The sequence below is a fragment of the Pseudophryne corroboree genome, chromosome 12 (genome assembly GCF_028390025.1).
Source record: "Pseudophryne corroboree isolate aPseCor3 chromosome 12, aPseCor3.hap2, whole genome shotgun sequence".
NCBI lineage: Eukaryota > Metazoa > Chordata > Amphibia > Anura > Myobatrachidae > Pseudophryne > Pseudophryne corroboree.
The window spans coordinates 10599341-10622029 of NC_086455.1; the positions used below are offsets into that span (position 1 = coordinate 10599341).

The 22689-nt window shown below is 48.3% G+C and overlaps 1 protein-coding gene across 2 annotated transcripts in view; it reads right to left on the reverse strand.

Moving 5' to 3' along the window:
• Nucleotides 1-7687: 7687 nt before the first annotated feature.
• Nucleotides 7688-22689, reverse strand: part of NOP9 (NOP9 nucleolar protein) — a 38507-nt gene continuing 23505 nt past the window's right edge. For both annotated transcript variants that reach the window (XM_063946959.1, XM_063946958.1), the window contains exons 2-11: nucleotides 20211-20505; nucleotides 19290-19748; nucleotides 17640-17720; nucleotides 17413-17554; nucleotides 16844-17036; nucleotides 16341-16481; nucleotides 10610-10729; nucleotides 10197-10427; nucleotides 9113-9218; nucleotides 7688-8448 (exon numbers count right to left, since the gene is read on the reverse strand). In XM_063946959.1, the coding sequence (XP_063803029.1) occupies nucleotides 8291-8448; nucleotides 9113-9218; nucleotides 10197-10427; nucleotides 10610-10729; nucleotides 16341-16481; nucleotides 16844-17036; nucleotides 17413-17554; nucleotides 17640-17720; nucleotides 19290-19748; nucleotides 20211-20484 (1905 nt within the window). In that variant the 5' untranslated portion in view covers nucleotides 20485-20505 and the 3' untranslated portion in view covers nucleotides 7688-8290. The remainder of the gene's footprint in view (nucleotides 8449-9112; nucleotides 9219-10196; nucleotides 10428-10609; nucleotides 10730-16340; nucleotides 16482-16843; nucleotides 17037-17412; nucleotides 17555-17639; nucleotides 17721-19289; nucleotides 19749-20210; nucleotides 20506-22689) is intronic.

The window sequence follows — 22689 nt, forward strand, 5'->3', positions numbered from 1 at the left end:
CCTGGGAGCCTTCCTCACCAGCGGAGCTGAGCAGGAAAATGGCGCTGAGTGCTGAGGAGAATAAGCTCCGCCCCTTTTTCGGCGGGCTTTTCCCCGGTTTTTAAGAAACTGGCCTGGGTTAAAATACATACATATAGCCTTAATGGCTATATGTGATGTATTTATTTTGCCACTAAAGGTAATTATATTGCTGCCCAGGGCGCCCCCAGCAGCGCCCTGCACCCTCCGTGACTGAGTCAGTGAGCCGTGTGACAACAATGGCGCACAGCTGCCGTGCTGTGCGCTACCTTCAAGAAGACTGAGGAGTCTTCTGCCGCCTGCTTTCCGGACCTCCGTTCTGCCGTCTCTTCAGCGTCTGTAAGGGGGATCGGCGGCGCGGCTCCGGGACGAACCCCAGGCTGACCTGTGTTCCGACTCCCTCTGGAGCTAAGTGTCCAGTAGCCTAAGACTCCAATCCATCCTGCACGCAGGTGAGTTGGAAATCTCTCCCCTAAGTCCCTCGATGCAGTGATCCTGTTGCCAGCAGGAATCACTGAGATTGAAACCTAAAAAAAAACTTTTCTAAACAGCTCTTTAGGAGAGCCACCTAGATTGCACCCTCTCGGACGGGCACAAAAACCTAACTGAGGCTTGGAGGAGGGTCATAGGGGGAGGAGCCAGTACGCACCATGTGACCTAAAAGCTTTTTTAGATGTGCCCTGTCTCCTGCGGAGCCCGCTATTCCCCATGGTCCTGACGGAGTCCCAGCATCCACTAGGACGTTAGAGAAAATAGGATTTTGGTACTTACCAGGTAAATCCTTTTCTTTGAATCCATAGGGGGCACTGGAGTACTCTTGGGATATGGACGGGCTTCCGTAGGAACAGCACTGAATATTTAAATTCAGTAACACTCCACCCCTCCATATCCCCGAGCACATCTCAGTGTTTTTTACTGAGCCGAACAGGAATTAAGAGAGGTTGATAATGGAGTATTACATATAACATAACTGACACTAACGTTGTTAACACATAACGTTACTGACAACTAAACAGTTGACACCCTAACCAGCACTTGTAACTTGAACCAGTCGGTGAAAGTGTGTTACCATAAGATCCTCAGAACTAACCACAAGTAGGTAAAACTGCTCTGGGTGGGCGTCCAGTGCCCCCTATGGATTCAAAGAAAAGGATTTACCTGGTAAGTACCAAAATCCTATTTTCTTTTTCATCCACTAGGGGTCACTGGAGTACTCTTGGGACGTACCAAAGCTTCCCCCGTGGGCGGGAGAGCTGTTTGGCACTTGTAACACTAGGCGGCCAAAGCTAGATGCTGATGCCGCAAAAGTATCAAACTTGTAAAAGCGCACAAACGTGTGCACTGAAGACCATGTAGCCGCCCGGCAAAGCTGCGTCGCAGAAGCCCCACGACCAGCTGCCCATGAAGTTCCCACAGAACGTGTGGAATGAGCGGTTACTGACGTAGGCGGTTGTAACCTAGCATGAAGGTAAGCCTGACGTATGGTCAGTTTTATCCATCTGGATAAAGTTTGTTTAGATGCTGGCCAACCAATCTTGGCAGCATCATAAAGAACAAATAACGTATCCGTCTTACGAACTGAAGACGTTCGGGATACATAAACGCGTAATGCGCGAACCACATCCAGAGTTCCAGAATGTGCTGTCAACACAGGAACTACTATTGGTTGATTGATGTGAAAAGATGACACTACCTTTGGTAAGAAGGCGGGATTCGTCCGAAGTTCCGCTCTGTCATCATGAAACACCAAATACGGTGGCTTGCATGACAAGGCACCCAAATCCGAAACACGCCTTGCCGAAGCTAAGGCTAAGAGAAAAATTGTTTTCCAAGTGAGAAACTTTATATCCACTTGTTGTAAGGGTTCAAAATATGAAGACTGTAAGAACTCCAAAACCAGATTCAAGTCCCATGGCGCTGTAGGTGGAATGAATGGAGGCTGTACCCTGAGTACACCTTGGAGAAAAGTGCGTATAGACGGCAATAGAGCCAATCGTCTTTGAAAGTAAATTGACAAAGCAGATACCTGCACCTTTAGTGTAGATAAACGCAATCCTCCATCTAACCCTGTTTGTAGAAACAACAACAGGCGGCATACTTTGAAAGCTGATGTCGGAAATTGCCGAGCTTCACACCAACCTATATATGCACGCCATATTCTGTAATAATGAGCTGCCGTAACCGGCTTCCTAGCTCGTAACATGGTTGGTATAACTGAATCTGGAATGCCCTCTCTTCTTAAGAGGGCGGTCGCAACAGCCACCCCGTCAAACGCAGCCGCGCTAAATCGGGGTAAAGAAACGGACCCTGTTGTAACAGGTCTGGACGTATTGGGAGCGGCCACGGATCGTCTGCGAGTAATCCTCGAAGATCCGAGAACCAAGCTCTCCGAGGCCAATGAGGCGCCACTAGTATGACTGTGAGCGACTCTCTTTTGATCCGTTTTAGCACCAGAGGGAGCAGCGGAAACGGTGGAAACAGATACACAAGACTGTACGGCCACGCGACAGTGAGAGCATCCACCGCGACTGCCTTTGGATCTCTTGTTCTGGACACATACTGGGGCGTTTGATGATTGTGTCGAGATGCCATCAGGTCCACCTGAGGATAACCCCATCGCTGAACCAACATGTGAAACACTTCTGGATTTAATGACCATTCGCCTGGGTGAAAATCCCGACGACTGAGATAATCCGCTTCCCAGTTGTCCACTCCCGGAATGAACACGGCCGACAATATCACCTGGTGGCATTCCGCCCAATTGAGGATTCGAGCTACTTCCCGCATTGCCATGCGGCTTCTCGTTCCTCCTTGTTTGTTGATGTATGCGACCGCTGTCGCATTGTCCGACTGCACTTGGACAGGCTGAGAGCGAATCATGTGCACTGCTTGTCGTAGCGCATTGAAAATTGCGCGGAGTTCTAGAACATTTATAGACAGCAATTTCTCGTGATCCGCCCAGAGACCCTGGAGCTGACAATTTTGAAATACCGCTCCCCAACCTCTGAGACTGGCGTCCGTAGTTAGAATTATCCAATTGCAAACTCCGAACCGTCTTCCTGCGGTTAAATTGTGTTCCTTGAGCCACCATAGCAGAGATACTCTTGCTATTGGTGACAACCTCACCCTGTGGTGAATCTGCAGATGCGAGCCCGACCACTGGGCAAGCACGTTCAGCTGAAATGGACGAGAGTGAAATCTTCCGAACTGAAGCGCCTCGAACGCTGCCACCATTGTGCCTAACAGGCGAATGCACAAGTGTACCGACACTGTGCGTGGCTTGAGCACTAATTGTACTAGATGGCGTAGCATTTGTACTTTCTGTTGTGGTAGGTAAATCCTTTGATTGACCGTATCGAGAATCATACCTAGGAACTGAAGGCGTTGAGACGGAATTAGATGTGATTTCTTGAAATTTACAATCCAACCGTGGTGAACCAGTACATTGTATGTTAGCAGCGCATGTTGGGTAAGTATCTGTTGAGACGGAGCTTTGATGAGCAGATCGTCTAAATACGGAACTATTGTCACTCCCAGGGATCTGAGGTGAGCTATCATCACAGACATTACTTTGGTGAATACCCGAGGCGCTGATGACAGGCCAAACGGCAGAGCCTGAAACTGGTAATGGTTCTGGCGTATTGCAAACCGTAAGAATTTCTGATGAGGCTGCCAAATTGGAATGTGTAAGTACGCATCCTTGAGGTCTAAGGCAATCATAAACTCCTTGGTCTCTAACCCCGCAATCACCGAACGTAGAGACTCCATTTTGAATCTGTAGTAAGTTACGTACTGATTGAGGCCCTTTAAGTTCAATATTGGTCTGACTGAGCCATCCGGCTTCGGGACCACAAACAGGCTTGAATAATAACCCTGACCCTGTTGGTGTACAGGGACCGGAATCAACACTGCCGAATCCAGTAAGGACTGAATGGCAATTTGCAAAACTCTCCTCTTGTCGTCCGACAGAGGCAATCCTGTCTTGAAAAACCGCAGAGGCGGCAGACAGTCGAACTCTATTTTGTAACCTTTTAACACTAAATTGCGAATCCAGCCCTCCGCGGATGTGTGGAACCACGCCCCATGGAACGTCTGAAGGCGTGCTCCCACAATTGGAGAACCGAGATGGGCTGGTAACCCGTCATGCCACTGGCTTGTCGGTAACCTTAGCGTCTTGGCGAGTTGTGTTGGTTTGATGGAAACCACGTCCTCGACCACGTCTAGCAGGCATGGCTGATCCTCTGCCACGTCCTCGAAAGGGCTGAGGTCTAAAGGATTTGAACGAAGGTCCAGCGTACCTTCTTCTTGGCGCAGGTGGAGGCAATGGTAAGAAAACAGACTTACCTCCCGTAGCCTCCTTAATCCATGCGTCCAATTCTGGACCAAACAACTTCTTGCCATCGTAAGGCAACGCCTCTATACTTCGTTTGACCTCTGCCTCCGCTTGATAAGTACGCAGGTAGAGTGCTCTTCGTGCCGTAACTAGCGAAGATGAAATACGAGAAGTGAGCTGACAGACGTCAGTAGACGCTGTACAGAGATACTCTACAGCCTCAATCATTTGATTTACCAGAACTATCAGGTTTTCGTCCTGTAAAGCAGATTTGAGTTCTGTAAGCCATATTATGAGCGCCTTAGTTACCCAAATGCCAACCAATCCAGGTCTTAGCATCACACCTGCTGCTACATACATGGTTTTTAGCATAGTTTCTATCTTGCGATCTGAAGGATCTTTAAGCGTAGTAGCTGCTGGCACTGGTATGGTTAATTTCTTGGTAAGCTTTGACACTGAAGAATCAACTATTGGTGGATTCTCCCATGTACACGTTACCGAGTCTGGAAACGGATAACTAGACTTAAATCTGCGAGGTATAGAAAACCGTTTATCTGGATTCTGTCGTGTTTCTACTAACATCTGATTTAGAGAATCCGACACAGGAAAACTTACTGGCGTCTTCCGTCGTTTAGTAAATACGACCTGATCATTGGTGAGAGGCTGCTCAGCTTCAGGAAACCTTAGAGACTGCCGTACCGCTCTGATGAGATCATCAATGCCGGAACTGTTAACATCCTCGTTATCTGACTCCACTTCGCCTTCCTCACCCTCATCGTGTTCCGTGAGGTCTGGCATGGAATCGTCAGAATGCAACATAGCAGACACTGGAAAATCATAAGACATATGAAAATTATCCCGTTTGCCCAAAATGGATTTGGACCTTACGCAAGGCTGAGACGCCTCCGGTAGATCTGGCGGTCTCACCCTAGACTCAGATCTTAACGTTTCTCGCTCCAGACGAGCCGCGGTCATTTCTGTCTGAAATCTCTCCAGTACATTTACTAACATACCCCACGGAGGGTCCGGTGAGGAAATTGGTTGTAAAACCGGAGCAGAAATGGTATTCTGAACGGAATCCACAAAACATACTTTACATGTGGTAGATGCATCCGGTAACACACTGCCACATACTTTGCAAATATGCTTTTTAGTTTTTGCTGGTGCCTTACTCATTATGGCGACAGACAATACAATACACAAAAAACAGACACCTGCACGACTCAGTAAAATAGCAATAAGGTGTCTCTGTATATATATCTGGCCCAGTGCAGTACACGTGGCCAGTACTATGAAATGTGATCCCAAATTCCCACTAACACCCCTGCGCCTCCGGTGGAGTAGAGATGTAGTACTGGAACGTTCTGGAATCACAGCAGGAAGACACAGGAAGCATGGTTAAAAATGGCTGCCCTGCTAACTTATACATATAATCCTAGTGCTGGTTACATTCACTGATTATACTGTAACAATCCCTGCAGCCTCTTATCTGCTGCTGCAGTATTTCTCTGCTTCATTATTATTTGTCCCCCCTGTAATGGCTGCCTGCTCTTTTAACTTAGTACAGCGGCAGCGCAGCGTGTGGGCCCCCAGCGGGTATCGTAGAGCGCTATGTGCCTCGTGTTTCCCAGCGGTGGGCTCCTGTATAATAGCGTCAGCTAATCAAGCTAGCGCTGCGGCGGCCGGCGGCCTGTGAGAGTCGATCAGAGGTGCCTGCACGGAGGTCTGTGGCCGAACGTGCGGGCGCCTGAGCGGGGAGAGCCGCGGTGCCTGCACGGAGGTCTGTGGCCGAACGTGCGGGCGCCTGAGAGGGGAGAGCCGCGGTGCCTGCACGGAGGTCTGTGGCCGAACGTGCGGCGCCTGAGAGGGGAGATCAGCGGCGTCACCAAGCACTATGTACCCCCACGTTGGGGCGGCAGCGGGAGCTGACCGCCCCGTTTCACATACCTTACTCCTGCAGACGTGCGGAGGCTCCGACGGGGCTTCTTAAACAAGCGCCGGCCAGCCTGTGCAGGAGGATGTGTGGGCTGTGAGGGAGCTCTTTCAGAGAGGCCCGACACGCCCGTGCTGCTATCAGCAGCTGCACTATCCCTGACCCTGCCTTTTGGAAGGGGGAAAGGGATGTGTCCAAATAGTAGAAAAAATAAAAATAAAAAGAAAAAATAAAAGTTTCTTCAAAAAACCGTGACTTCAGTTATTCAGGTGTTGCCACGTTCAGCACAGAAAAAACACTGAGATGTGCTCGGGGATATGGAGGGGTGGAGTGTTACTGAATTTAAATATTCAGTGCTGTTCCTACGGAAGCCCGTCCATATCCCAAGAGTACTCCAGTGACCCCTAGTGGATGAAAAAGAAAGTTTGCTGTTGCGGTCAGGTCTGAATTAGGCCCAAGGTCCTATGGTGTGATCGTTATATCTATGAAACCTATTTCTCTGGCTCCAGTGGTCTTCAGCACTGCTGTCCACCATGTCACCCCATATATCCACCATGGTCTGTGTGTAGATGAGCAACCCAATCTGTACCTCAAGGACCACACAGGTGTTTTTCCAACCTTCCAAAGGACTGCACTTTATCCTAAATATCAGGGGAAAAAACACAACCCTAATATGACCTTGGCATCCCTACATTACTCATCCCAAAATGCCCCCATATACTCCAAATTTCCACAATATTCGCCAGACTTCCCACTAGCTCCAAAACTGCCCCACATGCCCTCAAACCTTCTCTCGCCACAAAAAACCCCACACAAACTCTAAAATCCCCCACATGCACCCCCAGACCTCTACATATGCCTATAAACCTCCACATAAGCCCCCATTGACCCTCGGTCCTGCCCCTCATGCCTGCACACACATGCCCCTCACCAGTACCACACTATAAACACGAACAAGCTCAGCCAGAGCCAATAGAGGAAGAACATGTGATCTGTGACCTCCCTGCGCTGTACAGAGGAGGTCACGAGGCATGGACTCATTCTCTGATCAAGCTGCTACCACTGTGTTTGTCTTCTTTATAATCTACCAGAGAATATGTCAGCATGGGGCACTGAGCTCGGGCCATAGACACAGGCCGCTGGCCGCCAGTTGAATTAGACATTAGCTTTCATTTACTAATTTCCTTCAGATTGATCAACGCATGTGTTGTTGGTAACACTTTGTACTATTGCATCACCTTATAAAGACCTTCTGGAAATAGCTACTGGATAAAATGAACTACAGTGATTCAGTCAGCCAGACACCCTGGTGTGAACCACTTACAGCCGGATGGCTGAGTGTACTACAGAACCCAAATGGTAAAATAGCAGTATTTCAGAAAGAACGTAAGTCAACTAACATAGAAACTTAGATAAAATATTTTATTACGAACAAAGTTCAAATTCCTTTTGCACAAGTCCTATACACGGAACGGTTGGATGTTATGTACAAAGAAATGTGAACATTTTGGGAGCACAATTAGTTCTCAGGAGATTTAACGGCTAAACACAAAGAACCAGACTGCTCCACCAAAATCCTGAAATAACCATCAACAGATGTTAACAGAGGAACTGGTCTCCTCCCAACATGGGATTGTCACCAGTCCAGAACATAACAATGAGGCCAATGTGACTCCTCTCAGGGCCAGGACAGAAAACATCTAAAACCCCAAGTGTGGACTTATGGGAAGTTATACCTAACCCGTGTGTCGGAGCCTTCTAACATCAAAGCTCCTCCATCAAAACTTCTCCCAGTCCAAGTTCTAGAAGTCCCATTGATAGAAACACATTTAGGACTGTGTATCGAAGGTAAGGTGGGAGAACGTGTCATGTGGACCAGGGAGTCAGATGACCAGCGAATGGTGGACAAGGCAAGTATATCATACTCTGCTCACTGGTGATGACTGGCTAGGTGCTACATTATAACAAGAGTCCTGGGCATTTGGAGGCCACCACCAGCCATCTCCTCAGTCATCCAGGATGTCGGCGAACAGCTTACGGCGTTTGTTCTCAGCTTGCTGGTGCTCCTGCCAGTCCTTCCGCCGTTTCACAAAGTGAGTCAGAGCAAAGTTGCGGGCGATGTGGTGTCCGATGGGGTCATTCTGCAGCTCACGGAGTCTTTCAACTGCAAGAGAGGGGAATTAAATTAGTAAATGTCGGAAAGATTCTGTCACTAATGTAGGTCGTTGATGCAACGGGCAACCCCCCCTTTGATTTCCGCCTATGTGGATGGTTTGGTAGAGAAAGGTGACAGTATGTGTGTGGAGGTGCAGAAAAGGGGGCGAATACAAAGTAACAGGCCACCGGACCTCCCAAAGAGGTGCAGCCACAACTCCAACATGGTGAGGCCACAGCCCCTTCAGGGGCGCACCACCCCGTTAGCGGTGTCACAACAAGGTGTACCCACGAACACTGATTTGTGGAAGCGTCTCAGGCGGGTGGTGAAGAAAGCCCCTTATACGCACTGTGTGGCCCCAACTATGCGCTCAGTGCATAATCCAGCTGTCCTGTGCGGCGTATCAAGTGAGCTTCTACAATGACCTCCACCCTAAAGCAGCCAAACACACATGAACTTCATGCATCACATCCAACCAACAGACTCCCTTATGTTACTATAATAGCAAATGTGCAGTAATACAAAGCCTGCAGCCTTTCCAAAACCAGGCACAGAGCTGTTCTTCCACCGACATAGGAAACACCCGGCAGCTTCTCGTCTATATATATTCTTATTTAATCTTTTAGCTTTTTTTCCCCTTTATCTCTGCCTGGAGCCATAGCCGCATTCTTACCCAGTATCTGAGCGATCTCTTCTTTAACTCCCATGGTCGACACATTCCAGACACGGTCCAGCACGCGGCTTCCGTACTTGTTACACGCCAACTCCATAGAGTGAGCCTGCAAGAAACGGTGACAGACATGTGTTCTCTGTTATATCAAGAGGTCAGCCACAGACAGACATAATCTTAATAGTAGCCGCTAGTCTTACACCAATGATCGGCAGTGTAGGTCAATGTAAAATGTAGATCACTGGGGATTCTAAATAAATACATCTGATTGTTACTGAATGGTTAGACTTAATAGCCATAACCCAAACAACATTTAAGAGTCAGTGGTCAGGAGAACCATGGTTTATTCCTTAGCAACCAATGAGATATTTGCTTTCATTCTGAATTTGCTCTACAAACCTGGGAGCTTAAATTGGATTGGCCGCTACAACCAACTTTTCACATGTTATGTAATTATATGTTGAAGCTTTTCCAGAATGCATAGAACCTCATAAACCAGTGATGGGAAACCTTTGCCACTCCAGCTGTTGCTGAACTACACATCCGAGCATACCCTGCAACAGTTTTAGCATAGCCAAGGAGCAAAACTGTAGCAGGGCATGCTGGTATGTGTAGTTCAACAACTAGAGGGCCAAAGGTTCCCCATCACTGTCAAACTGTACAGTGCTCGGAGAAGAGAGAGAGAGAGGTTTGTGTTTTAATTTACTATATTATTATTTTATTATTAAAGTTTCATATGTTTCTTCAGGAGGGGGCCTGGCCATTGGAGTGACTAATATGCTAATTTGCCTGACTATTATGCTAATCAACAAGCTGAGCAGAGCTTTACTTCTGTACAGTGACTCACCAAGTGGTGCATGTACCACCAAGGGGGGGAAGGGGGTAATGGTGAAGGGGCAGGGCACTGGCCAGCTTATTAATTACCATGCTGGGCGCTTCATTAACCAGAGCTCCCCCTGGGCACATTTTCTACCTTAAAACTACATAGGGGCAGGTTCATGAAAGATAAAGTACCAGTCACTTCCCCCTGAGTGCCTGTGCTCAGCTGGGGAGAAACACCTCTGAGGGACCAGAGCTGTGATCTTACCCTCAGCTTCCACAGGACCTTCTTCCTTTGTTTCTCCGTTATGGTGGAGCTGCTGAGAAGGGCATTGAATATGTGGCTTCCGGACTGGCTACAAGCCACCGTCTGGAGGTCGGCTTCAGTCATACTCGCCAAACTGTGCAGAATCTGAGTGGGATTTTCAAAATGGAGTAGGTGCTGAACCAGTAAGGAGCCATGATAGTTCACCGACTCCAGTTTTATCTCCGCGTTCTCCTAAACAAGAGACACAGAACAGCGGATGCTGCTTATTGGCTCCAACATGGCAATAGAGTAATACAGGCAGCGGTAAGAATAAGTTGCAGTGCACTAAACAGGCCCCGTCCATTTGTGTCACATGACTAAAGTGACCAATGGTGCACAGCATTAACACTACAGAAACGTTTTCAGCGACTTACTTTGTGTTCAGACGGCTCCTCCTCTTCCTCGATCTTGTAATAAACCTCGTAGGCCAGCAGAGAGAGGAACAGCGGCACGCAAGCAACACGGCGAGAGACTGGAGCAGCGCAGTGGAAGGCCTGCGGAGTTAGGAACACTACTTAACATCGGTAGATATATAGGAAAATAAGAATTTACTTACCGATAATTCTATTTCTCGGAGTCCGTAGTGGATGCTGGGGTTCCTGAAAGGACCATGGGGAATAGCGGCTCCGCAGGAGACAGGGCACAAAAAGTAAAGCTTTAGGATCAGGTGGTGTGCACTGGCTCCTCCCCCTATGACCCTCCTCCAAGCCTCAGTTAGGATACTGTGCCCGGACGAGCGTACACAATAAGGAAGGATTTATGAATCCCGGGTAAGACTCATACCAGCCACACCAATCACACTGTACAACCTGTGATCTGAACCCAGTTAACAGTATGATAACAGCGGAGCCTCTGAAAAGATGGCTCACAACAAATAATAACCCGATTTTTGTAACTATGTACAAGTAATGCAGATAATCCGTACTTGGGATGGGCGCCCAGCATCCACTACGGACTCCGAGAAATAGAATTATCGGTAAGTAAATTCTTATTTTCTCTATCGTCCTAGTGGATGCTGGGGTTCCTGAAAGGACCATGGGGATTATACCAAAGCTCCCAAACGGGCGGGAGAGTGCGGATGACTCTGCAGCACCGAATGAGAGAACTCCAGGTCCTCCTTAGCCAGGGTATCAAATTTGTAGGATTTTACAAACGTGTTTGCCCCTGACTAAATAGCCGCTCGGCAAAGTTGTAAAGCCGAGACCCCTCGGGCAGCCGCCCAAGATGAGCCCACCTTCCTTGTGGAATGGGCATTTACATATTTTGGCTGTGGCAGGCCTGCCACAGAATGTGCAAGCTGAATTGTATTACACATCCAACTAGCAAAAGTCTGCTTAGAAGCAAGAGCACCCAGTTTGTTGGGTGCATACAGGATAACAGCAAGTCAGTTTTCCTGACTCCAGCCGTCCTGGAACCTATATTTTCAGGGCCCTGACCACATCTAGCAACTTGGAGTCCTCCAAGTCCCTAGTAGGCGCAAGACACCACAATAAGCTGGTTCAGGTGAAACACTGACACCACCTTAGGGAGAGAACTGGGGACGAGTCCGCAGCTCTGCCCTGTCCGAATGGACAAACAGATATGGGCTTTTTTGAGAAAAAAAACACCAATTTGACACTCGCCTGGTCCAGGCCAGGTCCAAGAGCATGTTCACTTTTCATGTGAGATGCTTCAAATCCACAGATTTGACTGGTTTTAAACCAATGTGTTTTGAGGAATCCCAGAACTACGTTGAGATCCCACAGTGCCACTGGAGGCACAAAAGGGGGTTGTATATGCAATACTCCCTTGACAAACTTCTGGACTTCAGGAACTGAAGCCAATTCTTTCTGGAAGAAAAATCGACAGGGCCGAAATTTGAACCTTAATGGACCCCAATTTGAGGCCCATAGACACTCCTGTTTGCAGGAAATGCAGGAATCGACCGAGTTGAAATTTCTTCGTGGGGCCTTCCTGGCCTCACACCACGCAACATATTTTCGCCACATGTGGTGATAATGTTGTGCGGTCACCTCCTTTCTGGCTTTGACCAGGGTAGGAATGACCTCTTCCTGAATGCCTTTTCCCTTAGGATCCGGCGTTCCACCGCCATGCCGTCAAACGCAGCCGCGGTAAGTCTTGGAACAGACATGGTACTTGCTGAAACAAGTCCCTTCTTAGCGGCAGAGGCCATAAGTCCTCTGTGAGCATCTCTTGAAGTTCCGGGTACCAAGTCCTTCTTGGCCAATCCGGAGCCATGAGTATAGTTCTTACTCCTCTACGTCTTATAATTCTCAGTACCTTAGGTATGAAAAGCAGAGGATGGAACACATACACCGACTGGTACACCGACGGTGTTACCAGAACGTCCACAGCTATTGCCTGAGGGTCTCTTAACCTGGCGCAATACCTGTCCCGTTTTTTGTTCAGACGGGACGCCATCATGTCCACCTTTGGTAATTCCCAACGGTTTACAATCATGTGGAAAACTTCCCCATGAAGTTCCCACTCTGCCGGGTGGAGGTCGTGCCTACTGAGGAAGTCTGCTTCCCAGTTTCCATTCCCGGAATGAAACACTGCTGACAGTGCTATCACATGATTTTTCCGCCCAGCGAAAAGTCCTTGCAGTTTTTGCCACTGCCCTCCTGCTTCTTGTGCCGCCCTGTCTATTTACGTGGGCGACTGCCGTGATGTTTTATCCCACTGGATCAATACCGGCTGACCTTGAAGCAGAGGTCTTGCTAAGCTTAGAGCATTGTAAATTGCCCTTAGCTCCAGTATATTTATGTGGAGAAAAATCTCCAGACTTGATCACACTCCCTGGAAATTTTTTCCTTGTGTGACTGCTCCCCAGCCTCTCGGGCTGGCCTCCGTGGTCACCAACATCCAAAACTGAATGCCGAATCTGCGGCCCTCTAGAAGATGAGCACTCTGTAACCACCACAGGAGAGACACCCTTGTCCTTGGATATAGGGTTATCCGCTGATGCATCTGAAGATGCGATCCGGACCATTTGTCCAGCAGATCCCACTGAAAAGTTCTTGCATGAAATCTGCCGACTGGAATTGCTTCGAAGGAAGTCACCATTTTTTACCATGGCCCTTGTGCAATGATGCACTGATTTTAGGAGGTTCCTGACTAGCTCGGATAACTCCCTGGCTTTCTCTTCCGGGAGAAACACCTTTTTCTGGACTGTGTCCAGAATCATCCCTAAGCACAGGAGACTTGTTGTCGGGATCAGCTGCGATTTTGGAATATTTAGAATCCACCCCTGCTGTTGTAACAGTATCCGAGATAGTGCTACTCCGACCTCCAACTGTTCCCTGGACTTTGCCCTTATCAGGAGATCGTCCAAGTAAGGGATAATTAAGACGCCTTTTCTTCGAAGAAGAACCATCATTTCGGCCATTACCTTGGTAAAGACCCGGGGTGCCGTGGACAATCCAAACGGCAGCGTCTGAAACTGATAGTGACAGTTCTGTACCACGAACCTGAGGTACCCTTAGTGATAAGGGCAAATTTGGGACATGGAGGTAAGCATCCCTGATGTCTCGGGACACCATATAGTCCCCTTCTTCCCGGTTCGTTATCACTGCTCTGAGTGACTCCATCTTGATTTGAACCTTTGTAAGTGTTCAAATTTTTTTAGATTTAGAATAGGTCTCACCTAGCCTTCTGGCTTCAGTACCACAATATAGTGTGGAATAATACCCCTTTCCTTGTTGTAGGAGGGGTAATTTGATTATCACCTGCTGGGAATACAGCTTGTGAATTTTTTTCCATACTGCCTCCTTGTCGGAGGGAGACCTTGGTAAAGCAGACTTCAGGAGCCTGCGCAGGGGAAACGTCTCGACATTCCAAACTGTACCCCTGGGATACTACTTGTAGGATCCAGGGGTCCTGTACGGTCTCAGCGTCATGCTGAGAGCTTGTCAGAAGCGGTGGAACGCTTCTGTTCCTGGGAATGGGCTGCCTGCTGCAGTCTTCTTCCCTTTCCTCTATCCCTGGGCAGATATGACTCTTATAGGGACGAAAGGACTGAAGCTGAAAAGACGGTGTCTTTTTCTGCAGAGATGTGACTTAGGGTAAAAACGGTGGATTTTCCAGCAGTTGCCGTGGCCACCAGGTCCGATGGACCGACCCCAAATAACTCCTCTTCCTTTATACGGCAATACACCTTTGTGCCGTTTGGAATCTGCATCACCTGACCACTGTCGTGTCCATAAACATCTTCTGGCAGATATGGACATCGCACTTACTCTTGATGCCAGAGTGCAAATATCCCTCTGTGCATCTCGCATATATAGAAAATGCATCCTTTAAATGCTCTATAGTCAATAAAATACTGTCCCTGTCAAGGGTATCAATATTTTTAGTCAGGGAATCCGACCAAGCCACCCCAGCTCTGCACATCCAGGCTGAGGCGATCGCTGGTCGCAGTATAACACCAGTATGTGTGTATATACTTTTTATGATATTTTCCAGCCTCCTGTCAGCTGGCTCCTTGAGGACGGCCCTATCTATAGACGGTACCGCCACTTGTTCTGATAAGCGTGTGAGCGCCTTATCCACCCTAAGGGGTGTTTCCCAACGCGCCCTAACTTCTGGCGGGAAAGGGTATACCGCCCATATTTTCTATCGGGGGGAACCCACGCATCATCACACACTTCATTTAATTTATCTGATTCAGGAAAAACTACGGTAGTTTTTTCACATCCCACATAATACCCTCTTTTGTGGTACTTGTAGTATCAGAAATATGTAACACCTCCTTCATTGCCCTTAACGTGTGGCCCTAATAAGGAATACGTTTGTTTATTCACCGTCGACACTGGATTCAGTGTCCCTGTCTGTGTCTGTGTCGACCGACTAAAGTAAACGGGCGTTTTAAAACCCCTGACGGTGTTTTTGAGACGTCTGGACCGGTACTAATTGTTTGTCGGCCGTCTCATGTCGTCAACCGACCTTGGCGCGTGTTGACATTATCACGTAATTCCCTAAATAAGCCATCCATTCCGGTGTCGACTCCCTAGAGAGTGACATCACCATTACAGGCAATTGCTCCGCCTCCTCACCAACATCGTCCTCATACATGTCGACACACACGTACCGACACACAGCACACACACAGGGAATGCTCTGATAGAGGACAGGACCTACTAGCCCTTTGGAGAGACAGAGGGAGAGTTTGCCAGCACACACCAAAAACGCTATAATTATATAGGGACAACCTTATATAAGTGTTTTCCCTTATAGCATCTTTTTTATATATTTCTAACGCCAAATTAGTGCCCCCCCTCTCTGTTTTAACCCTGTTTCTGTAGTGCAGTGCAGGGGAGAGCCTGGGAGCCTTCCCTCCAGCCTTTCTGTGAGGGAAAATGGCGCTGTGTGCTGAGGAGATAGGCCCCGCCCCTTTTTCGGCGGCCTCGTCTCCCGCTCTTAACGGATTCTGGCAGGGGTTAAATATCTCCATATAGCCCCCGGAGGCTATATGTGAGGTATTTTTAGCCAAAAATAGGTTTTCATTGCCTCCCAGGGCGCCCCCCTCCCAGCGCCCTGCACCCTCAGTGACTGCCGTGTGAAGTGTGCTGAGAGGAAATGGCGCACAGCTGCAGTGCTGTGCGCTACCTTAAGAAGACTGAGGAGTCTTCATGCCGCCGATTCTGGACCTTCTTCTTGTTTCAGCATCTGCAAGGGGGCCGGCGGCGAGGCTCCGGTGACCATCCAGGCTGTACCTGTGATCGTCCCTCTGGAGCTAATGTCCAGTAGCCAAAGAAGCCAATCCATCCTGCACGCAGGTGAGTTCACTTCTTCTCCCCTAAGTCCCTCGTTGCAGTGATCCTGTTGCCAGCAGGACTCACTGTAAAATAAAAAACCTAAGCTAAACTTTTCTAAGCAGCTCTTTAGGAGAGCCACCTAGATTGCACCCTTCTCGGCCGGGCACAAAAATCTAACTGAGGCTTGGAGGAGGGTCATAGGGGGAGGAGCCAGTGCACACCACCTGATCCTAAAGCTTTACTTTTTGTGCCCTGTCTCCTGCGGAGCCGCTATTCCCCATGGTCCTTTCAGGAACCCCAGCATCCACTAGGACGATAGAGAAATATGTGCTATATTCTGGACACGCACCTCCATGAGTTGGGAAACGAGCTCCGCCTGGTAACTCTGAAGCCTCTTACAAGTCTCTGCCAGGGTTGTGATAATCCCCATGTGACCTTTGGCCAAAACGTCCTCTATCGCCGGTGACAATTCATCAAACAACGTCGAGAACTGGAGGAGAACACAAGTCATTTTACCAAGGATGTGGTCATGAAAGTTCCTTTATACAGACAGCTGTGGGCAATGAGGAGATCCAGGCATGGACAAACGTCGAGCAACATGATCACGGTGACACGTGAATGAGATGCAGCCGTTTGCCCATTGCGAGGAGTAACCAGACGCCGTCCAACGTAGACAAGACCCTGTTTCTAGGACTCAGGAGATGACCCAACACACAGGACAATGTCAACCAACCTATGTTCTTATAAATATAAATAGAAGGATCATTTCCTGAGTGGAACCTCAATGTTACCAGTAGAAGGCTATCTTGGAGTCTTGCAACTCCCTCACCCTAGCATTAACTAGATGCTTACCAGTTTCTTGGTCTGGGTGGCACAGACAAGTCTTTGCACAGTGTAGTTGCCAATGGGGTGGGCGGCCAGAGCCTGAAGCTGGCCTTTAAAGTGGGTTTTAAAGAGACGGCGGAGTTGTTTTTTCTCAGACACTTCCAAAATTCTCTCCAGGAGGCGGCTGCTGGTCTCATCCTTCAGGAAGACCAAGAGGGAGCTGAGAGAGGTAGCAAATATTAATAGAGGACTTACCCGGAGACATCAGCCCTATGGAATTTGTACATGGCTTCTATCAGGTTATGGAAGAGGTAATATAGAACCAGGAAAGATAAATAAATCACTGGAACGTCCGTTGTTCCGGAGATACACCTAGGCTTGCAGAGCACCATGAATGGTGTAGTTTGGTAACAATGTAAATGGGAGACATTAAAGTCTAAATATTGTTCTTTCCAAATTCTGATGGCGGCTGCTCAATTGCAAGATACATTATTTACACAGCTTTTGTGAATAAGCCCCATTGCGATACAACGTTATGGATAACCAACCCACAGATGATCAGGCTCAATGTACCACAAGGCCTGCTGTTCTCTCACCTGCCATCGCTGGAAGAATTCCTGGAGGACAAATAGTTGATGACATCATCACAAAGTGACGCACAGGTGGACGGCGATTTCCTCTGCAGAACCTGCAAGGCCACCTGCATCCCCAGACTCGCGAGTTTATTGGTGGCAAACACTGGGCAGAAGACAGGAATTACAGTCAGTGCCGGCCCTCAGGAATACCACGAGTACCTTAGTAAGGGGGGACGTCATGATCTCACCTGCAATGTGACCACTGAATAATCCGCTCAGCTCCTTTAATTGCTGCAGGAAACTCTCTGGCACCTCAAACATAAATTTCACTGCAAGAGAGATGGAGGAATGAGGTGAGAGAGAGGATATGGGAGCCAGATAAGGTAAGAGGGGACGGGAGAGGACCAGAGGAACGCAGGGTAAAATAACAAACAGGAGGCAGAGGAAAAAGAAGTGAGAGACAGGAAAGTGACAGTAAGAGGTGACAGAGCAATGCGAGGGAATGGGAACTGTATTAGAGAGCAGAGACATGAAAGAGAGAGAGAGACAGGAAAGTGACAGTAAGAGGTGACAGCAATGCGAGGGAATGGGAACTGTATTAGAGAGCAGAGACATGAAAGAGAGAGAGAGACAGGAAAGTGACAGTAAGAGGTGACAGCAATGCGAGGGAATGGTGAACTGTATTAGAGAGCAGAGACATGAAAGTGACCGTAAGAGGTGACAGAGTAATGCGAGGGAATGGGGAACTGTATTAGAGAGCAGAGATATGAGAGAGAGACAGGAAAGTGACAGGAAATGGTGACAGAGCAATGCGAGGGAATGGGGAACTGTATTAGAGAGCAGAGACATGAAAGAGAGAGAGACAGGAAAGTGACAGTAAATGGTGACAGAGCAATGCGAGGGAATGGAGAACTGTATTAGAGAGCAGAGACATGAGAGAGACAGGAAAGTGACAGTAAGAGGTGACAGAGCAATGCGAGAGAATGGGGAACTGTATTAGAGAGCAGAGACATGAAAGAGAGAGAGAGACAGGAAAGTGACAGTAAATGGTGACACAGCAATGTGAGAGAATGGGGAACTGTATTAGAGAGCAGAGACATGAAAGAGAGACAGGAAAGTGACAATAAATGGTGACAGAGCAATGCGAGGGAATGGAGAACTGTATTAGTGATATGAGAAGCCGGGATCACATGACATTATGGGGCAGATGTATTAAGCCTGGAGAAGGGATAAAGCAGTGATAAGTGGAATGTGATAACGCACCAGCCAATCAGCTCCTAACTGTCATCTTTAAAATTTGTAATGATTGTCTGGTGCGTTATCACTTTGCGCTTATCATTGCTTTATCACTAGGTGATGTATACAACTTTAGATTGTAAGCTCTCACGAGCAGGGCCCTCTTCCCTCATGTGCTTATTCTTTCTCTTACTTTAATAATCTTCAGCTGCACCACATCCAGCAGTGTTCTGCCACCTGATACTTATTCCAGTGTCATCTGCTGATGTAACTATGTTTATTTACCCTGTACTTGTCCTATACTGTCATCAACTGTAAGTTGCTGTTTTCCTGCTTGATTATTTGTTTATGTATTCTGTAATTGAGCGCTGCAGAACCCTTGTGGCGCCATATAAAGGATAATAATAATAATGAGCTAATAAGGCGACACTAGTGATTGGCATATTACCGGCAGTACAAGCTGACAGTGCGGTATATAGTGAATGTTTATGCTGCTGGGATAATGAGCCTTGCAGCCCTGAGTGTGTGTTTCTCCTTTGAATATACCTGGCTATAAGGGATAAGACCTGTGTGTAATACACAACAGGCCCTGCCTGGCAACGAATGGTGAGCCAGACACTTTATATAAGTATGGGTGCGGGGTCCGTGGAGGGTGTATTTACCTTTCGTTCCTTGCGCTCCTTTCTTGGCGGTCTCCTGATTCAGGATGACCCCGCTAAGCACTTGGAACAAAGTGCGTACAATGAAACTTCCGTGCGTGTTCTGGTTATACGGGAGAAACTTGCTCTTCACTTCTGAGCACAGACTCAATACTACGTCTTCCAGGTTACTGCCGGGCTCACACTCCTCATCCTCTTCTTCCTCCTCCTGCTGCTGCTCCTCTGTGCTTCCCTGGCTCTGCAGCCGCGGGTACTGGAGGAGGGCAGTCTGAATGACATGAGCCCCACTGCGGTGCCAGCACACCTCCTGCCAGTGCCCACTGAGGACAGTCAGAACCTGGCACAACTGGGACGACGTGGCAACGGAAAGCAGCTTCTGCAGCACTATACTCCCGGACATGTCCGTGGCCAGAGCCAGCTCGCTCCCCTTCACCTCCTTAAAGACGTTCCGGACAAAGAGACCTGCCAGGAATGAAAGACACCATCAGCCACACAGCGTCGGTGACCGGCTGGCTGCAGTTGGCGCAAAGAACACTCCATAGATGCGCAACATGTGACCTTACTACGTGCAAAGGCTTTCCTGTGACCGTCCTCTATTTATTGATACCCTTCCCCCAGAATCCCTACAGTTACAGTCAAAACACTAAGGGGTATATTTACTAACACGCGGGTTTGTCAAAGCCGGTAATGAACGGCGGATTTAACGGATGGATTTAAAGTGGCAGAACAGAAATAAACAGGCTGATTTATCATTTATTCCTGTTGCTGCTACAACAAACTGCACGTTATTAAATTTTCCCCTAGGTCCGCTGGTCAGGAGAGGTAGGGAGATGTTTTACAGGTCAGAGCAAAGTTTCCTTTAATGCAAGTTCTTAAACATCATCTTTTACACAGAGATACTTCATACTTTAACAGTAACCTGACCTCTGTCATCATCCGACTCGAAGTCTTGCTGCAGAGTTTCTCCCACCCTGCGGAAATACCCAACAGATTTGGGGTCTAGGCGTGGAAGTAGATTCTTCGGTGGGCCTTTATTGCTCTGCGCCGTGGGCGTGTTCTCAGGCTGAGAGTTAGGGTCCCTTCCCTCTTTCCTCTGCTTCTTCTGAGGACCTTGCTCTTGGTTAGAAGACCCGGGAGACTTCTCCTTAGTCGGACGATCTCTTTTCTTACCAGTAACTTTCTTCTTATCGGTGCCCATCCTGGTCGCTCTCTTCTATATCTACAACACACACCATCACAGACTCATAGGTTTGGTATCCGCTAATGAGGCACTTTTATAACTGGAGTAAATAAATAAAAGTGGGTGTCTGAGAAAAGAGCCACAGCTGATCTCCAACACAAAGGAATATTAGCGTAGTGCGCAATATAAAGCGCAAACGCTCTCACTGACACACACAGCGTAGGGTGTGCGACAGTGGAGGAGGGTGGTTACCGCTAGAGATATAGGGGGTCATGCAGATCTGATCGCTGCTGTGCATTTTCACACAGTGGGCGATCAGATACGAACTGCGCATGCATATGCACCGCGCAGGCGCATCGCATGGCTGCAACGGGCATCGGCGCCCTGCCACGGGATGGTGCGAAGGATCCATTCGCACGGGCGTTCGCAAGGAGATTGACAGGAAGAAGGCGTTTGTGGGTGGTAACTGACCTTTTTCAGGGAGTGGTAGGAAAAACGTAGGCGTGTCAAAGCGTTTGCAGGGAGGGTGTCTGACGTCAGTTCCGGTCCCGGACAGGCTGATGTGATCGCAGCGGCTGAGTAAGTCCTGGGCTGCGCAGAGACTGCACAAGATCAGTCTGTACAGCTCTGTTACACACGCGTTCGCACACAGGCACAACAAAAATACACTCCCCCTGTAGGCGGAGACTATCTGATCGCAGCAGTGCAAAAATCGCTGCCCAGCAATCAGATCTGAATGACCCCCTTACATTGTAACAAACAACAGAGATGGTGGATCGGATGAAAGGGGGATTCGGGGACATAAACAGTTCAATGCACAGTAAAAGAGAAACGTAATCACCAATTATGGGCAAACATTTATGAAAAAAGCCATTAAAGGGGAGCTCAAGACAACACACAATCTTCAAATACATAATATATCATACACACACAGACAAACAATATTATTTTCAACTTGAACCTATGACAGTTCATGAGTATTTTGGGATGCTATATAACTGTGTAAAATGCACATTGGGGGGGCAGCCAGTTGCCCCACACTCCTCATTTAGCTGCATCCATTCCTGTGTTGTGCATGCCTGTGAGAATGAGGGGCACTATACAGCATAACGGAGGAGGGAAGTAGCATCGCACAGCTCTCTCTGTGCGACAGATTACCGTTTAGTACGTACACGCAGGTCACGTGTGTTACATAACGGCCGCTTACTGCTGGTTACTAACCAATTCTCTATACAGTTATCTGTGCGCCTGTTCTTACAGACATACACTTCTTTGTCCAAATACATTACAGTCACCGCAGAGGCCTATTCACAGATCAGCGATACAGACACACATGGTGCATCAGACTGCGATGTGACCGGTCAGTGTGTGCATATAACACAGGTCACGTATCAATGGCTGATGTGCAGCTGTAGCTGTGCCGAGTAACTGACAGCTGCCATACACTGCAAGGGACAGGAGTACACAGGACAATTGCCATCACACAGAGACACGGCTTCCTGCTCACAGTATATGGCAGCCAACCATTATTACAATAAAGACTCCCGTTTGTTATGTATTTGTCTCACAAAGCGGCAGTGGATCCTAAACTACCGAAGCAATTCAATATATCCTGTGTGGGGACAGCTGGTCATGTGATCATTACCATCGCTAACTCCTAGTGGAAGCAGTGCCAGTGCACAAGACGGAGGTGGAGCCATGTGCAGGTGGTTACCTCTTCCCAACACCGACCTCCTTTTCCCATAGGAAAAGGAACATCAAGTTCCGAAAGCTTTCAGTCTGATGAAAGAAGATGCCACTACTGGCGTATAGAGACGGCATATAAGGTAAGTGCATGCTTGCAGACTTCCGGGGCAGCCAGGTTGGCACAGCGGAGGATGGGTGGGCATGGCGAGGCGGATAGGGGGTGCTGAGGTATAGGTGGCATTGTAGAGCACGGGATGGGACTATTCAATTCAGAGAGAAACATGTCATCGGCCACCCGGACCACCCACTTTACTCAGGACAGACAGACTTGAATGCTAATCCGGGTGACCAGGAGCAGGTTCTGGAGCTTCTGGGCTGTTTTGGGATGATAGGTGAGCAGCAGGGACCCGGGGTATCTCCTGCGTTACCTTTATAATGAAGGGACCCCAACACCTCACTCCTTCATGACTTGTAATAGAAAACCAGTCTGTGTGCCTGCTATAAGGAACGTGTAAGGTGTCCCTGTGTGTATCTGGC